Here is a 17,618-nt window from a genome sequence, read left to right as displayed (position 1 = left end):
CCATCAGGGTGATACTTTTTCTTAAAGATCCACTTACAACCAATGGGTTTTGCTCCTTTAGGCAAATCTACTAAGGTCCAAGTATTATTTTTCTCAATTGATTCAATTTCAGTCTTAATAGCCTTATCCCATTGTTTTGCATCAAGAGCACTAGTAGCCTCTAAAAACCTTGTTGGATCATTTTCAACTAGATAAGTATAAAAGTCATCTCCAAAAGAAGTTTCTTTCCTGTGCCTTTTACTTCTTCTTAAACCGTCACTCATGGCATCACTATAAGTATCTATAGGTTGTTCAGATGTATCACTAACCTTTAAAGGAAATATATGTTCAAAAAACTTAACATTTTTTGTCTCCACAATAGTATTATGTTCAATCACATCACTTTTGAGAACAAGAAACCTATAGGCAGCATTATGTTCAGCATAACCCACGAACATACAATCAGAGGTTTTAGAGCCTATTTTTCTTTTCTTGGGATCATGTAACATTACTTTAGCTAGGCACCCCCACACTCTCATATATTTAAGATTAGGTTGATACCCTCTCCACAACTCATAGGGAGTTTTACCCGTTTTCTTATGAGGTATCCTATTTTGTAAAAAACATGCAGTAAGAAGGGCTTCTCCCTAAAGGTTATCAGGTGCATTAGAACTAATAAGCATGGCATTCATCATTTCCTTAAGAGTTCTATTTTTCCTCTCAACTACTCCATTAGACTCAGGTGAATATGGTGGGGTTACTTCATGGATAATACCTTCTTTCACACAAAAGTCATTAAATAAAACATATTCACCACCTCTATCTGATCTAATCCTCTTAATTTTCTTATTCAATTGATTTTTTACTTCTGCTTTATAAGTTAAAAACACATAAAAGACTTCATCCTTACGTTTGATTAAGTACACTTTGGTGTATCTAGAATAATCATCTATAAAGGTTACAAAATAATTTTTACCACCTCTAGACATGGTTTGTTTTAAATCAGCTAGATTAGTATGAATTAACCCTAACAATTCTGTTTGACGTTGTACGGGATAACATGTTTTTCTAGTTATTTTGGATTCTACACATACATCACATTTACCACTTTGTTTATCATGCATATTAATTAATCCTAGTCGTTGCAATTTCATAACATACGAGGAATTCACATGTCCTAATCTAGCATGCCACATATCATATGAGTCAACGATATAAGTAGAAGAACATGATTCATTTATAATTTCTGAAATATTGAGTACAAAGAGACCTTGATCAATCCCTTCCCCACAAAACATTATTTTTTGTCATTACAATCTTGTCAGATTCGAATGACACTTTAACCCTCACTTTTCCCAGTAGTGCTACAGAGATTAGATTAACTCTGATAGAGGGCACATGTAGCACATCACTCAAGGCCAGAGTCTTCCCAGATGTGAGTTTTAGAAGAACCTTTCCTTTTCCAATGACCGGAGTTGTCCTGGAATCACCAAGATAAACATGTTCTTCTCCATCCCATACACTAGTGTAGGAGGTAAAAGCACTCCTGTTTGCACATATGTGCCTGGTAGCACCACTTGCTCACATTGGTAATCAGATTTACTTGAGAAACGACTGCAACTATAGTATCATCTTCCCCTTGGGCTATATTTGCCCTAGGAGGATTGTCGTTTCTTGCTCTGCGCCTGCACTGAGGTGCATGATGGCCTGGCTTCCCATATACAAAGCAATTACCCTTTTTCTTAAAGACGGGGTTAGATCCATTGGGACAGGAATTTCAAAAGTTATTTTTCCTTTTCTGATCAGGTTTGTTCTCGTACCTTTTTAAAGCATGTTTGTCTTCTACCACATTTGCCTTTGCGGATAAAGCTTTGGCCCTTGCAGTAGCACTCTCCTTCCTGTTGGTGTCTTCTATTATGATGTGTGTAATGAGCTCTTGAAGCATCATTTGCTTGTGTCTATGTTTCAGCTGTTGTTTATAGTCAGTCTGGGATAACGGTAATTTCTCGATCAAAAGTTCTGAAACAAACTCATCAGGCAGGAGTATGTTCTCTACTTTGATATCTTCAAGTAACTTGTGATATTCGTTGATTTGAATCTTTATGTCTTTATCTTCGATCATCTCCCAACGGTAGTAATTCCCTATGACGAACCTTTGTCGGACGACATCCTCAGCAGTATATTTGAGAATCAATGAATCCCAAATTTCTTTCGCTTCCTTATATGAGCAATACACATCGAACAAATCATTAGACAAGGCGCTAAGTAAGGTGTGTCGGCATACCTTGTTTGCATAAGTCCAATCTTCAACTTGTTTGGCACTGGATTCGTCAGGTTTTGAAGTTGAGAGAGCCATAGCTACTCCATACATGTCTAGAAGGGTAGACACACGTTCTTGCCAGCGTCGGAAGTTTTGCCCAGAGAATACCTCAATTTTTGATACATCTGGAAATGGTTTCGCAAAGACGGTCGGAGTTCCAGAACTATTTTGATTCTCCAAAGTAGTAGAGTTGTTTTTGTTGTCAGCCATAAGTCCTTAAGATTGTTGTAAATAATTGATAAATCACGAACAAAAGGTACTTCCTGAGGCGTGTAAATTCACTGCCCTTAAGGACTTATTCGCGGTGTGTTGCGCAAGCCCCCCAGGATACAACAGGAACTTCTCAGATCTTCCGAGGATCTCAGAACTAGCAAGCAAGTACTCTTGAAAGAGTATTTAACCCAGATAATAGAAGAAAAGAAATATGAGAGAGAAGCGAGCTTGAAGAATGAAGGAGAAGATTGAGAGATGGTGTATTTTGGAGAGCACCAAAACCACCTATTTATAGGTGTGAGTGATGAATGGTGAAAGGCTGAAATCCATAGCATTTATGGAGAAAAATTCAATGCATGGCAACGGTAAAATAATTTCCCTGCAACGTACAAAACGACAGCCAAGCTTTCAAGTTTGAGAATCAAAACTGAAGCTTGAGATTGCATCAAAATAAAATTGCAGCAATGAAGAATTTACAGCTGGAGGCAACGTTAATATCTTTTGAAATGTTTTGTAACGCTTGCTTCACAACACCAACTTGGTTCGACCTTCGACCTGGATGACTCAGCTCGACTTCTGGCCTGAGGTAACTCGACTTGACCTTGGGCCTAATGTGACTCAACTCAACCTACATCCCGAACAAACTCGGTTTGACCTTCCATTATGTCAAATCAACTCAACCTTCAATTTGTGCCAAATTGACACAAATCAACATGGCTTAACCTTCAATGCAGGTCACTTGGGTTGACTTTCGACTTAGGTCCATTCATCTTATTCTTTGGCTTTGATCAAAGGTCGATCAAATCAATTTGAGCTCGTAGTCAAGTCGAGTCGACTCGAGATAGATGTTGAGATAATTCAATCCAAGATAAATGTCGATATGAGTCGACTTTTAGGACTTGTGGACTTTTTTCATTATTACTAAAGAAGAATTCTACAACAAGTGAAATTTCAATTTTCTTTTTTGTTGAATGAATTTGGAATTTTATTATTTTAGTTATTTGAAATACATTCTTGAAAGCCATTTTACTTCAAAACATTTCAAATTTTTTACATAAATAAATTATTCTCTTAAATTGTTTCGTCCAATAAAATTCTAAAATTTCAATTTCTTTCAATTTTTGTTACTGAAACATAATTTATTACAAAACATTTCTAATTTTCTCAAAAAAAATTTACCCTCTCTTAAAATGCCTTATCCAACCACATTATACAAGTCCATGGAAAATAAAAAATATTGAAGGTAGTTGAGAAGGCTTCTCAAATATAACCTTTCCCTTCCTGGTTCTGTCATCAAATAGCCAAGCACTACGATAGTGTTTTTTCATGTTATCTTGTATTTTTCATTTCCAAGAATGTAAATATAAAAATAAATATTTCCATGTTTATCTGGAGGTTAAGAAAATATATTATTATTGCATATTTTCTTCCTGGAAAATTAAACCTTGAGATCTTAAACTATTAGGCTGAGTATGTCGTACTCCCACAAAAATGAAAAGCTACAGACTTCAATAAGTAAGTGCCTATGCCCACAACATTCTTTTACCTTTCTTTTTTTCGATTTTTAAACGAAATTAATTTCAACTTCATTTACAAAATTTTAAAGAAAAATGCTAACTCATATCTTTAAGATATAATTAATGATCTTTAATTTTATATTTTTTTCATTAAAAATTAGAATAATTAACTCCATTAATTAAAATAATATAATTTTATATAATAGATACTGTAAAGACAAAAATGTTTTTTAGAATTTCTAAATAATATCTCATTCATAAAATAAATACTTTAAAATTTTTAAGGTCTCTACTAAAATGTAAAAATAAAAAAATCTCTCTATTATTTGGAGAATTTCTCGGTGGAAGCTTGAAACTTTTGAAAGGTACAATATTTAGTTTTTGCAAAAAAAAAAAATATTTCTTTAAAATTTATAGCCTTTTTCAAATTCTGTTATGAAGAAAATATTGCACTTGTATATGGAAAAATGTTATCTTTCTTTATAATGCCTTTTGTCACTCATTCAAAATAATTTTCCTTTTTTACATTTAATTATATTTTTATTTTTATCAATATTATAATATAATTATTTTATAGTATAATTATATTTTAACTTTTTATAAGTGTATATCAAATAGATTATTAATTAGAGTTGTACATCATTTATGAATATTTTTGTCTTCTAAATAAAATTAAAATTGCATTAATGATAATTAGATAAACATTCATTTAAGATTACAATTAAATATGCACTTTTATAAAATTCAATATACCCGTGCAAGATCTCTTATTTAATGTTCACCAATAAAAGTTAAATATAATTAAATAAATATATTTTATTGTTGTTAAAAACTAAAATATAATTAAACATAAAAAGTTTAAATTAATAAAAACATCGACAAAAATAGTCTTAAACCTCTAAAAAGTTAAAAAAAAAAAACACAATTCAAGTATCAATTTGAAACTTCATCGAGTTTTCTTTCTCTGACTTCTCAATAACTTTTGTAACATTCCTCTTAACAAAATTTTCCTCTATTATAAAAATAAACAATATTTCAATGTTTAACATTATTAATTATAAATACATAAAACTACTAATATGTTAAAGAGTTATTTTTTCTTACTTTGTAGTAGAGACCTTAAAATTTCTAAAATGTTTATTTTAATATATTTATAGATCAAATTACTCCACCTAACTATTCAAATTATTATTTTTTTACATTTGTACAAAATTTCAAGTGTAAAAAATTACAAGTGAAAAAATGTAAAAAATAAAATAACATGAGTATTTAGGGAGTGATTTGATGTATAAATGATAAAAAATTATTTTAACATGAATATATAATTTGGTCTCAAATTGAAGAAGAAAAAATTGAATCATTTTAAAAAATGGGGGACTAAATTGAATCAAAATTTTAAATAGAGAGACTAAATTGAAAACAATCAATGTTAGCTTGACACATGACACAATTGTGACCTACCACATGACAGTATATTTTTTTAAATAAAAAATTCTCAAATTGACATGTGTCACAACAATAAATAGCAGTTTATTTTTTTTATAAAAAAATTAAAAAGAAATAAAAAATTAAAAAAAATTGAAAATTTCACAAGATGATACGTGACATATACGAAGATGGTGTTAACATCAACTCAACAACAGAGACCAAATTGAACCTTTTTACAGAATTAGAGAATCGAACCAAAAAATAATAAAAAGAACCAAAATAAACCAAACCAACAAATTAGGATACCAAAATAATAATTAAACCTAAAATCTATTATGTGCATTTATATTTAATTAATAAAATTAATTATTTTAATTTTTAATATAAAAATATCAAACCAATGTACATTAATTATTTCTTAATTGGTATTCTAAAGATATCGGTTAGGATTCTCTTTATAAATTGTACCAAACATGTTTTCGAGAATATCATTCATAAATGTAATATTCCCGAAACATGATTCCTGAAACACAAAATCATACCGCCAGTTGACATATATGTGAAAGATTTGCAGCTTCTGCTTCCTATATTGTTGCATGAAAATATAGTTGTATGTCAAGTAGAATTCATATTTGCCCAAGGACTTCAAGAAGATACAAAATTTACTACTTATAAAATGTATATACAACAACATCTTGCCATTATAACGTGTTGAAAATCCATTGGCAAACCCTATCTTCACAATGGTAGCCAATGTAATAATGTGGAGGTATCTGCTATATATCTAACGTATGTAATCTCAATGTACAAGCTGTACAGTAATTATACGAGTTTTCCTGATACGGGTAATGCATATCTGTTCTTCACTTTCACATGCATCACAGAGCCTTTTGATCAAGCCTCTCATTCCAATTTAGGCACCGAATCAAGCTATGGAACCAATCACCCGTTTGGTCAAACTTGTTAACAGTTGGAAGAGGATGTTGACTCATAGATATTCGGACAGAATCACCTCTCGAGAGTTGTTGCCTTCTCTTCCCATCAAATGAAACCCATGCATTACTTCTTGCATCGTCTGGAATCTGTTATGAATAAACCCTATTTAAGTATGCAACTCACATCCTTTTACTTAACCTTAAATTATTGAACACAAACGAACGCGTAAGTCTATTCATCATGCATCCTTTTTTCTAACACAAGCCGGTGATGCAACTCAACTTAGCTCAAAAGGGAAGACATTTGACATTCGTGACACATCATAAACCGTGAAATAACAATATCCAATGTGATTCTGTTAGGAGGAGAGGAAAATTAACTTCACCTTTAGTTCTAATTGTGCAGAATCTGGAAGTATAACTGGCCTAAAGGAGAGTGAATGTGGACAGATTGGAGTGAATAGTATGCAAGGAACATTTGGATGGACCTGCAAGTATTCTTCTGAGATTAGATTAAAACATCAAGGAAAACAATTATGAATGCTAGTATAAACTAAAGCTGGTCCATATATTGTACTAACACGGGGATACCACACCATTAGACGATGTACATATATCACATTTGAGAAGTTCAATGACAAAAACATACAAGATGACTTATACGTTTATGATAGTGGGACTCCCACTGCACAAACTCATCACAGGAACCCACATGGCTTAAAGACTACATTTGACTTACCATGAACCGTGTCTGCTAAGAATATTTTCTGTTGGATTAATTAGCAGGTGCCATACATGTACTGTTTTCATGTAATTTTGGTCCTTTTAAGACCAACAGAACACCATGGATAAGAAGAAAGGTAAAGAAGAACGTTATTTAGATATTTTTAGTTTTCTTCTTTACTTTTCCCTTCCTTTGTTGAGTTTTTCGTACTAAGCATTTTTATTGACCTTCTTCCATGCCTCTCCAAACCAAACAAAGACATGGAAGAGACCCTCCAGATTATCCTGGACAAATTAGTCAATCTGCAAACGTAATCCACTGCTGATAAAAACCTACGTGAAACCTGCCATTCAGCCCTTCAATCTGCCATGAAAGCTCATCAATCTTCCCTAGAGGTTAGAAACGAGCAACTTCAACATGTTCTCACATCCCTTGGATACCCTCACCTATTCCAAACCTTTTACTGTAGACAACAAAGCCCTAAACCATTCCGTTACCTTACCCTTTCAAGCATCTATGGCCTCCTCTGATCCATTCCTTTCTCACCAGCATTTATTAGTGCCACCATCACCATCACCATCACCACCACGACTACAACTACACACATCCTTTCTCTCTTCCACTACCCCATCCCTTGTGAGGTTTCTTGAGGGGAGATATTAGGGAGATTCGACACCAATAAGTCGTGAACAAGCCTATATAAGAGACTAAACCACTTTCAAAACAAAACCTTAAGGTAATAGGTTCATTGGTCCTTCTGTTTCTATATTAGTTATCTTACTCATTTTTACCCAATGTAAAACTTCCAACTCACATTCCTGACAGTCTTCTCTCATGTTTACCCAATGTAAAACTTCCAACTCACCTTGAATTCTTGACAGTCTTCTCTCAAGTACGAGTCTCTCCTCATTGGAACACCTTCCTCTCAAGCACAAGTATCTTAGTGGTGACCATTCCTTTGTACCGTTGTTCTACAACGAGATACACTTTTTTGAGATGGAAGATTTTCGGTACAAGGAACCCTTAAACTTAAGATTCTTCATTTACCTTTGTACCATACTCATCCAAACCATCACTAGGATAAACCATAAATTCTGATACAACTGTGAGATTTTTCAAACTGAGAAGATTCAATACCAATGAGTCGTGAAGAAACCTGTATAAGAGATCAGGTCACCACATTCAACCAAAAACCTTAAGACAATAGGTTTATGGGTCTTTCTACTTATATATTAGTCATCTTACTCATTTTTACCCAATGTGGAACTTTCAATTCACCTTGAATTCCTAACATCCCTTACAATTCTGTTTTCCTAAACTTCAACTATTCTTTTCTGAGGGGAGAAATCCTTTACATTTGTGGTTTCAAGGTGACTAGTACTTTCACTTTTACCAAATTCCTTGGAGTCTTGCTTCCACATAGCTGCTTTCTTCATGTATGGGATCAATGGCATATCTTTAACAAATGTTTTAAGAGTGCCAAAATCTTTATATCGATGTGTAAAAACTTTTAGGGGTGCCAAATATATAAAATATATTAAAATTTCAAAAAAATAGTTTAAATTATATATTAATTTATATAAATATAAAAAATTGGTGGGGTGGGGAGAAGGCCCCCTTCTGTCACCATGAAGGTCTGCCGCTGCATGGGATACTTCAATGTGGTTTAAGTGCATGTACCAAAATCACCAATTACGTAATTGGCCCACTTTTTGTGAGGCTTTAGAATTTGGTCCATCAACTTTCATTAACCACAACCAACATCTATCTCTCAAGCCCTTGGTCTCGCTAAGTTAGTGGAGTTCAAAATATAAGACTTCAAATCCTCAAGCCATTTTCCATCCCTCCCATAACCATCACTAAACCTTTTACCACCAGCCCCGTCCTAACCAATTCCAACCCACAACTTGCCTTATTTCTTCCAGTGTTACATTGTGATGAAAAATTCTACCCTAGTCATAAGTGTACATATATAGTTGTTTCCTCCTCTTGTTGGGAGATGATTCCATTCCACAACCAAACACAACCTCCACCCAAACAACATCACACCAAACCATATGACCCTCTACATTTCCATTTATCCTTCCAAGCCATAACAATACCTTTTAGATTTCAAGGTCACATTAAATATCTACCAATAACCATTTTGTTAGACATGGGTAACTCCCGCAATATCCTACAACCTAAGTTGACATCCCATCCCACTTACACCTATGCGCCATCCCCACCACCCAAGTTGACATCCCATCCCACTTACACCTATGCATCATCCCCACCACCCCATTCTCTATTATGGTTGGCAATGGAGAGTGCATTCAATGCTCCTCTTGCTACCCCCAAGTTAGCCTCTCCATCCAATCCCACTTGTTTACCATACCGTTTTACCTTTTCCCCATTGAAGGGGATGACGTTGTTTTAGGCATGGATTTGTACAATCCTTAGGCCCAAATGACAACAGAGTTTTCTACCCCATTTGTCTCCACCTATAATACCTTTCCTATCACCCCTTTTGGGTCTTCCTCCACCATTTCAATACTTACTTCATTCCACCAGTATCTTAGTTACTAACTTTATTGCCTTTCTCTACTTTATTAACTATTTGAGATCCTGTATTGACTAGAGATTTGATCAAAGTATAGTATATAAGAAAGTGCAAACCTCATATTACAAGTCAGTTTTGTGAGATTAAATTAGGTTTAAAGTCCAATTTCTAACATGGTTCTCCTTTGTGTTCACCCTCATCGACAAAGTTCCCTTTCCCCCCAGCATCAATAAAATAATCTCTTTCACAAGTTCTGTGAGCCCTTATTAGTGCTTTGCCACATAGGAGAGGCATTGTATGTACAAACTAGATCTATCCCCCTTAGACCTAATACATCCAATTTTTCATATCTCATTCCTTTGCCCCTAAAATGGATTGTTCCCACCAAGGATCATCCCCTTTCTTAACCCATTAGACTAACCCACTACCCCACCTTTCCAAACACACCCAAATTCGCTCTCCCAAAACCAACACACTTCTTTTGAAACCACACAAGTGGTTGTGCCATTTTCCCAACCTAATACTTACCCAAAAACATTAACACCTTACCCTTATCTCCATTACATGCATCGTCCCTTCCCACCCATCAAACAATGTCTACATGCCACCTACCACACCAATCGCCTCGGAGCCACATACCCACCTTGACATGATACTTCATAAACCATTTAGCTTCAACTCTCCAAGCATAACAACTTTTCCTTTCCTACGATTTTTTTCTTCTCGCACCACTATGATTACTAACTACACCCCATATTAACATCAAAAGACCAAAATACCCTCTTCTCTACACCACACCACCTTTGTCGTTGTCATCACCACCGCCTACCCTCCAACTGCACCTTCATTCTCCACTGCAGCCTCTTTGAGAGGAGGAAGAAGAGAAGTGTGTTTCGAAAAGCCCATTTTGGAAGGTAACATTAACCTTTCGAAAAGCTCATTATGAATTTTTTTTTCCAGAAAGATCGTTTTGAAATGCATTGTAGAAAGCATTCCTAGAAATCCTGTTCCAGAAATTTTGGTCCGGAAAGAAATCATGTTCCGGATCAGGTAATTCGTAAGTCACCTTTATGGAAGGGTATAATGGTCATTTTAAAAATTATGCGAGTACAGCTAGAAATCATGGGGGTGTAGCAAGAAAAAGCCTTTCCCACTTGTATCAACTATGTAAGCGATCCAACCACTCAAGCCCGAGGCCCAAACCCAAACCATAGCATAAACCCATCAACCCAAAGGCCTAAATTCCTCTACCCCAAATAGCAGTGTAAACTCATCACCCTTGTACTAGGATCACATCCCATCGTCCCAACCCAATAAGAAAGCCCCATCCGTATTACCTAACAGGAACTCAAATTGGCACATATTTTATTTGTTTTTTATTTTGGTTCAACAGAACCATAACTTAACATTTCATTTAAGATACCTACAGAATAACTTAATTAAGATATAAAATAAAAGTAAAAAATGTATTTGAAGTTGAAAATTGGACGAAAATTGTAGGTTTTCTAAAATCGGCAGACAAAAATTGCAAGAAATGAAATAGGAAAACCAAGACCATGAAGAAGAAATTAAATGGGATGAAAATTGTAATTTAGCCTATCTTCTATTGTTTCCACCTATAGTGCAATGATGTAAAATATGGAACACACAAAGCAATATTCAAAGTCTACCACTCGTGCACAGAAAGTATCACAGAGAAGCTTATGTCAAAAGCAAGAATATCAAATCAACATATCTAATAATTCCATTGTAAGTGTAAAACTCTCACAAGCTTACCATGGAACCTCCAGCAGCAGTAGAATAGGCAGTACTTCCTGTTGGGGTGGCCACGATGACTCCATCACCTTGTACCTGAAATACATGACACTCGTCATAGAGAAGGATGGCAAGAATATCTAGATTATACAAGTATCAATGGGAATGTTTTTATTTATTCACGTATCATAACTTTGTCATTAAAGGATATCAAATCTCTATTTATTGTATTGATTCCTTTTTCTCAACATACACAAACCATCCATGCTGCATCGGAAACACCCAATTTGGTTCTAGCTCAATGGTTCTCTCTTTCCTCAAGTTTAATAAAATATAACAAAAAAATGAATAGATATTGAGAAGGCATATTATAAAGACAGAATAAAACTCACTTTGGTTATAAGTCGATCATGTTCATAGCATTCAATCTTTGAGAGGTATGGATTGGAGCCCCGATCAACAACAACCTCATTGAGGATGTCAAATACTTTCCCTGGCCTTGCTTTACCTTTATGAAAAATTTCACATCGGAGACGCATTCTGAGAGTAATATACACACCATCTCGTGTATTATTTCCATGGATGACTTGTCGTAAGTCTTGCTTGTAATCATCAAACTGCAGAGAGAGCAATACAGAAGTTAAAAAATGGAAATAAAGCTATGTATACATACATACGTACATATATATATATATATATATATATATATTATTTTATAGTAAAACAAATTATGAATTTGGAAAGATTACATCATGAGAAGTTAGAAAACCAAGGGAGCCTAGGTTAAATGACACAATAGGGGGAACCGCTTCTCTGAATAGATTTGATGCATGCAGTATAACGCCATCTCCACCCAAGCATGCCACAAAATCTACTTGTTCATGTAGATCACTGAATCAAACACACTTTATATGTTAAACAAAGGAAAGTAACACTGTTTTAAGAACAGAAAAAACTGCTCTGAAGCTATTCACAACAATTTACAAATGCCAGCACCTGGTATCTTGACTGTAGAAGGTCTGAACAAATCCAAAGCCTGGAATTCTAGCAAATATGTCATGCACATCAGGTTCCACAAGAACATTCATTTTCTCTTGGCGGTGAAGAAATGAGGCAACCTGCAGATTATATTGAGAGTATATGTAGTGAAATTATTTATAGAAGTTCATAATAAATACTCAATTAACATTTGAAGTGAAAACAACCATATGCTCTTTATACTATTCAAACTCAAAACTACTCCAGTCTCGTGTTCCCTAACGGATTTTATTCCTAAATTCCTCCAAATCTTTATTAGACAAGGAAGTAGAATTAAAATACCTTTTGGTCCATTCTTTATTATTGAAAATATATATCATACCATCCCCAAAACATTGTGAAGCAAAAACTTGAGTATCCTATTTTCTATATTTTACATCTAAATGCTGTTCTTTTAATTAACCAGTATTTTTTATCCATCCAATTTTCTGTATTCGAACAAAATGCTACAGTTTTGGATTTTACAATTATCTTTAATCATCCTCAAGGAATTCAAAATATTTTATGCTTGAATGATTAATGAATGATAAAAATCTATCAATATAAATAATCGTTTAATATAATGAGCACATATAAAAGAACTCAACCTTAAACGAGTCCAAATCTTAAATAAAATCTCATACAACACAAGCTTTTAATGAAAACCCATATAAAAATTCATAAATATCTGTTACATAATTATATAATTGCAAACTAATATGAAAAATATTTATATAGATATAAAATTATATTTATTAAATACTAAAACAATATAATCTACAATTATAAAACATTTTTTTTTTATATTTCATTACAGGAATACTCAAGCCTAGGAGTATTCTCAAGCTAAGCTTGTTTCTTTAAATATGTTTCATTGCTATCTTAAATAAATTTATTTACTACATGAGACAGACCAAGCCCGCCTCTTGCTAAAAGGCTAAGCACAACCACAATCGAACAACTGGTTCTTCAAAATAATGGTGGACATGAGTATATAAGGTTTACCAAAGATACAATAGAATTAAAGGCATAGAAGATGGAAACAATGCCAATGATTGTCATGCTCAATGCTAAATCTTTTTGCAAAAATATTGTTTCTAAACACTCTAATGATATGGAGACCATTTCTTTGAACCACTTTCATGCTTTTTGGAGCCTAAGAAAATCCTTACCATTTTTGCTTCTTCCATTAGTTCATCCCCAAGTTTTTTTAACAATAATACATTCTTCGGCGTAGACTTCCACATAAGCATCTGCTGCTGGGTGCTAGGATGAGAGAAAGCCAAAGAAGATTCGGTCACTTTTTCTCTGGTACAAGAAAATCCATCTGTTCGAACTAGGAACATCTCAGCCTTCTTTCTTGATTGCACTCTTACAACTCCTGTTGAAGAAGCACACATATCTCCTTCAATGGATCCCAAGTCATCATCATTTAATGCTAACCTATCTTTAACCATATGATTTTCAATCCTTCGAGAGTTAGCTGCGACATTATCAAAATCATCATTCACAATGTTGGAAACATTGCCATTAGTCATGTATTCATGTTCACTAAATCCATTTACTGTTGTCCTAACAGAACTAGAAGTATTCCCGTTCACTAACTTCCAATTGCCATCAACTGTAATCTGGGACTCTCTAGATAGATAGTCCACATGGGCTGATCCATTTGAACTTTCTGGACCTACTATTTTAGGTATGGCATTATCACTACTGCTGACACCCACACCTCCCTGTTGTTTTGTTTTATTCATGTTCCTCTGTTGCAGAGAGCCTTCCAACCTTCTACTCTGATAATTGACATAAGAGGGTGGTGAGATCTTCCGGCTTTCCAAAAATTTTGACATCTCCCTTTTGGAAAAGATATCACAAGGAGGAACTTGAGATTTTAAAGGGTTAATTTTGCTGAAGTCACTTGGAAAAGATCCTTCCTCATTAGCAGCAGTTGCTTCCGATAATTCCCTGTTATCAGTAGAAACTTCGCTCAAGACTGCAGTACCTTGTGCTTCACCGTTGTCAAATGCACTAACAGAACTATGTGTTGAGTCCAAATTCTCTGGCAATGAATTGACATCTTTTTCCAGGGAGGATCTCTCTGCATTTATTGAAGAATCCCGAAGTCTAGCAGACCCATCTGTATAACGTGATAACATGTCATAGGGTGTAACTGGTGGATTAGAAACAATCTGTGATGAAGATCGGGTCATGTACTGCCTCCATCGAGAGACCATGGCAGATGTTCTTAAAACTCCTTCCTTGCTGTGAAGATAGACAGGCCCTTTGCTGCCATTTAAAACATAAGATGCAAACCTCACAACCTGCTCCATTGTAGGTGCAGTCCTAGCTTCAACTGGGATTTTAACCAATTCAATTCTTCCAGATGAAATGGCATCATCTAAAGCCGCTTGATAGAAGTTGTCTTTTACAGTCTCCGCTCTAAGATCTATAATGGTTTTATATCCTTTATCCAGTAACCACTTCAGGCCTTCTTCTGTTACCTGACCACCAGTCCAAAAGACTGCTTCTGTGTCTTTGGTTTCCATGTCCTCTTTAGCAGCAGATAAATACACAGGATTCCAATTTGAAAATAGCGTGTGACAAGGAAAACCCTCCCCACGAGGAAAACCAGAATCATAGCAGACATTCTTCAGTCTCTGAAGTTTCCTCCATACATTTAAGCTTCGATCATCATCAAGTACTAAATAATTCTCGAGAGCTACATGCAAGCTCTCACAACACCTTTTCATCTCACTCCTAAAAAGGGCTAGTGGGGGGAGCTCATCATCTGTTGTGCTGACATCTGCAGCACGAAAGGAATTCATAATTGAGGATCTTCCAGAAAGAATATCCTCCCTGCCTTTGTTCACAAGGGATACCATGCATCCAAGAACAGAAACTATTTTATCTTCTAGTTGAGGTTTCTCCTCAGATGGAACCTCATATGAAACACTACACTCACCAGTCAATGGGTTACATAATGCATCCATTAATGCAGAATGAAGCCTTTCTGAATTCCTAAAGATCCTACAAAACGCCTCAACTTCAGCAATATCACCTGGAACTGGACCCATCCAAGACAACCGTGATGTATCATTGGATTGGAAGGAATTCAAATTCTATAAAGAAAAGTATCAAAAACAAATTTGAAAGATGGATGTCAGTCCATGCATGAATAACAGGATTTAAATCATTAATGCATGTAAATTGAAATATTAAACAAAAGAAAAACAAAGAACAACAAGATGACACACACTAACAACAAGATGCTAAAGCACACTTTCAAAATAAAATAAAAAAAATGGACCTCAATAGTAAATTGAAGAGTTCGGTTTAGATTTTAGGTAAGGCAGTGTAAAATGACTCTCCCATACGAGTACATAGCGAGGATGTTTTTGACATTGAGGGTACATAATTTAGTTTTAGATTTTGGGTACACAATCAATTCTACCATGAGTAGTGTTGATTTTCAGAGAAGTAAAAATTTTAGTTTTCAGTTAATAAGAATTGATTTTATGAGTGAAACATACAAAAAACACTTATATTTTACACTTGTAAAGATATAGTACTTTACTTCCGAACTGATTAAATTATTGTACAAGGTATTTGGTTAGAGGAAAATGGAAGGGAGAGAAAGGGAGGAGTTTATTTATGCCTTTCTTATTTGATTCAATTTTCAGGGAGAGGGGAGGGGTGCAAATACTTAACAATTTACAAGAGAGGTGATTTAAAACATTTCAAGTGTATTTTTACAAAAAAACAATTATTTAATTTCGAAATCGAAAATTATAAAAGTAAATTAGTTTTTGTAACTTTTTATATTCTTTTTGTGATCCAAACAAGAAAATGACTACTTTCCCTCCCCTCCTCTTACCTAAACAGGATATCTAATCAAAATCTCTCCTCTTCCTTCCATTCCTCTCTCTACCCTAAACTCACTTTTACAAAATTATTTCCAAAAGCAAATCGATTCTTTCAAAACCATTCATTTACCAGAGTTCAAAATTAATTCTGTTAAAATTTAAAACAAACACAGTCTTTATTGCATGTGAACCAACATCAAAGTGAAACTGAGCTTCTTATACCCATGACCACTTATTTAAAGAACTAAACTAAACTCAGATGCAGCTCCCTAACTATTGAAGTAATGTTCTCCCATCACAATTGAAGTTTCTTGAAAACAGCACCAAAAGACTTCGTGTACATATATGTTATGTCATTTCCCAGAACATACATTTCGAAACAGGGTAATACATTCCACATCGATTTCTTAGCTAATATCACACCGGACAACAATTAACAAAAAAACATAGCATTATTTAAACTCTCCATCACGTAGAAAGCATCATCTACCCTTCAAATACACTCTCACATCAAACACAATATTTTACAATAAAATCTAAGCCACCGAGCACCGTAATCCACATAAAAAAAACTTGTCCGACAACATATTGTGTCTACCAGGCACAACTAATAAAAAAATTAAAAAACTATATTAAAATAATTTCAAAAGCACATTTCCACTTACATCACCATTAATTTAATTACTTTTTCACAACCATTATCAAATTCAAGTACTCGCATCAGAATTGCCAATTCGAGTAAATCAACTGAAAGAAAAGCTGAAAGTAGTGTATCATAAGCTGAAAAAAGAAAACAAGTTGAAAAAGAGAAACAGTTACGAACCGGAGAGTCGAGACCGAAGCTGAAGGAAAAGGAGTTGGAAAGTTGGGCGCTGATGACCAAGTTGAAGTGTCTACGGAGCTTTCTTCCCTTCCTCTGAAACTCCAGGCCCAGGCCCAAGCCCAGGCCCAAGAACGACGGAGGAGGCTTGAAGAAACACTGATACGAAGGTGACAGAGCAGCGGCCATGTCCGCCGAGAATGCCATGTCGATGCATGCTACCATCGGAGTTCGCCACGATCTTCCAAAATAAGAATATTGTATATATAGTTTTTATAATAATTAAAATATTAAAAAAATCTGTTCCTTGATTATTATTATTATTTTTGTATCGATATTTAGGGAAAAGAGATAATGAGATGGAAAATGAGAAAAATTGTGGTTGGAAAATGGCAGAGGATAATAATAATTTTGGTGGTGGAGGCAACATGTCCGGTCTATGACATTTGCCGTTTGTGCTTGAATCTTGATGTGATGTGATGCTTATTATATGGATTTTTCCTATTTT

General features: G+C 34.5%; 1 protein-coding gene across 1 annotated transcript; it reads right to left on the bottom strand.

The window, feature by feature from the left end:
- Positions 1-6,015: 6,015 nt before the first annotated feature.
- Positions 6,016-17,383, bottom strand: LOC114195207 (NAD kinase 2, chloroplastic-like). The gene is made up of 8 exons (XM_028085601.1): positions 17,114-17,383; positions 13,603-15,546; positions 12,410-12,531; positions 12,163-12,304; positions 11,806-12,030; positions 11,435-11,509; positions 6,779-6,880; positions 6,016-6,539 (listed from the first exon to the last, which is right to left on the bottom strand). The coding sequence occupies exons 1-8, from the start codon at positions 17,333-17,335 to the stop codon at positions 6,336-6,338; spliced, it is 3,036 nt and encodes a 1,011-aa protein (XP_027941402.1). The 5' UTR covers positions 17,336-17,383; the 3' UTR covers positions 6,016-6,335.
- Positions 17,384-17,618: the final 235 nt, after the last annotated feature.

This window comes from Vigna unguiculata, chromosome 8, assembly GCF_004118075.2.
Source record: "Vigna unguiculata cultivar IT97K-499-35 chromosome 8, ASM411807v1, whole genome shotgun sequence".
NCBI lineage: Eukaryota > Viridiplantae > Streptophyta > Magnoliopsida > Fabales > Fabaceae > Vigna > Vigna unguiculata.
This window is presented reverse-complemented; position numbering and strand designations above follow the sequence as displayed.

What these genes read in the sequence shown, in the direction of transcription:
- LOC114195207 (XM_028085601.1), bottom strand. Translation starts at nt 17,335, where the DNA reads ATGGTAGCATGCATCGACATGGCATTCTCGGCGGACATGGCCGCTGCT. An exon ending in GCTTCGGTCTCGACTCTCCG is followed by an intron (nt 15,547 to 17,113) that starts GTTCGTAACTGT and finishes TTTTCTTTATAG; the next exon opens with AATTTGAATTCCTTCCAATC. An exon ending in TAATGGAAGAAGCAAAAATG is followed by an intron (nt 12,532 to 13,602) that starts GTAAGGATTTTC and finishes TATAATCTGCAG; the next exon opens with GTTGCCTCATTTCTTCACCG.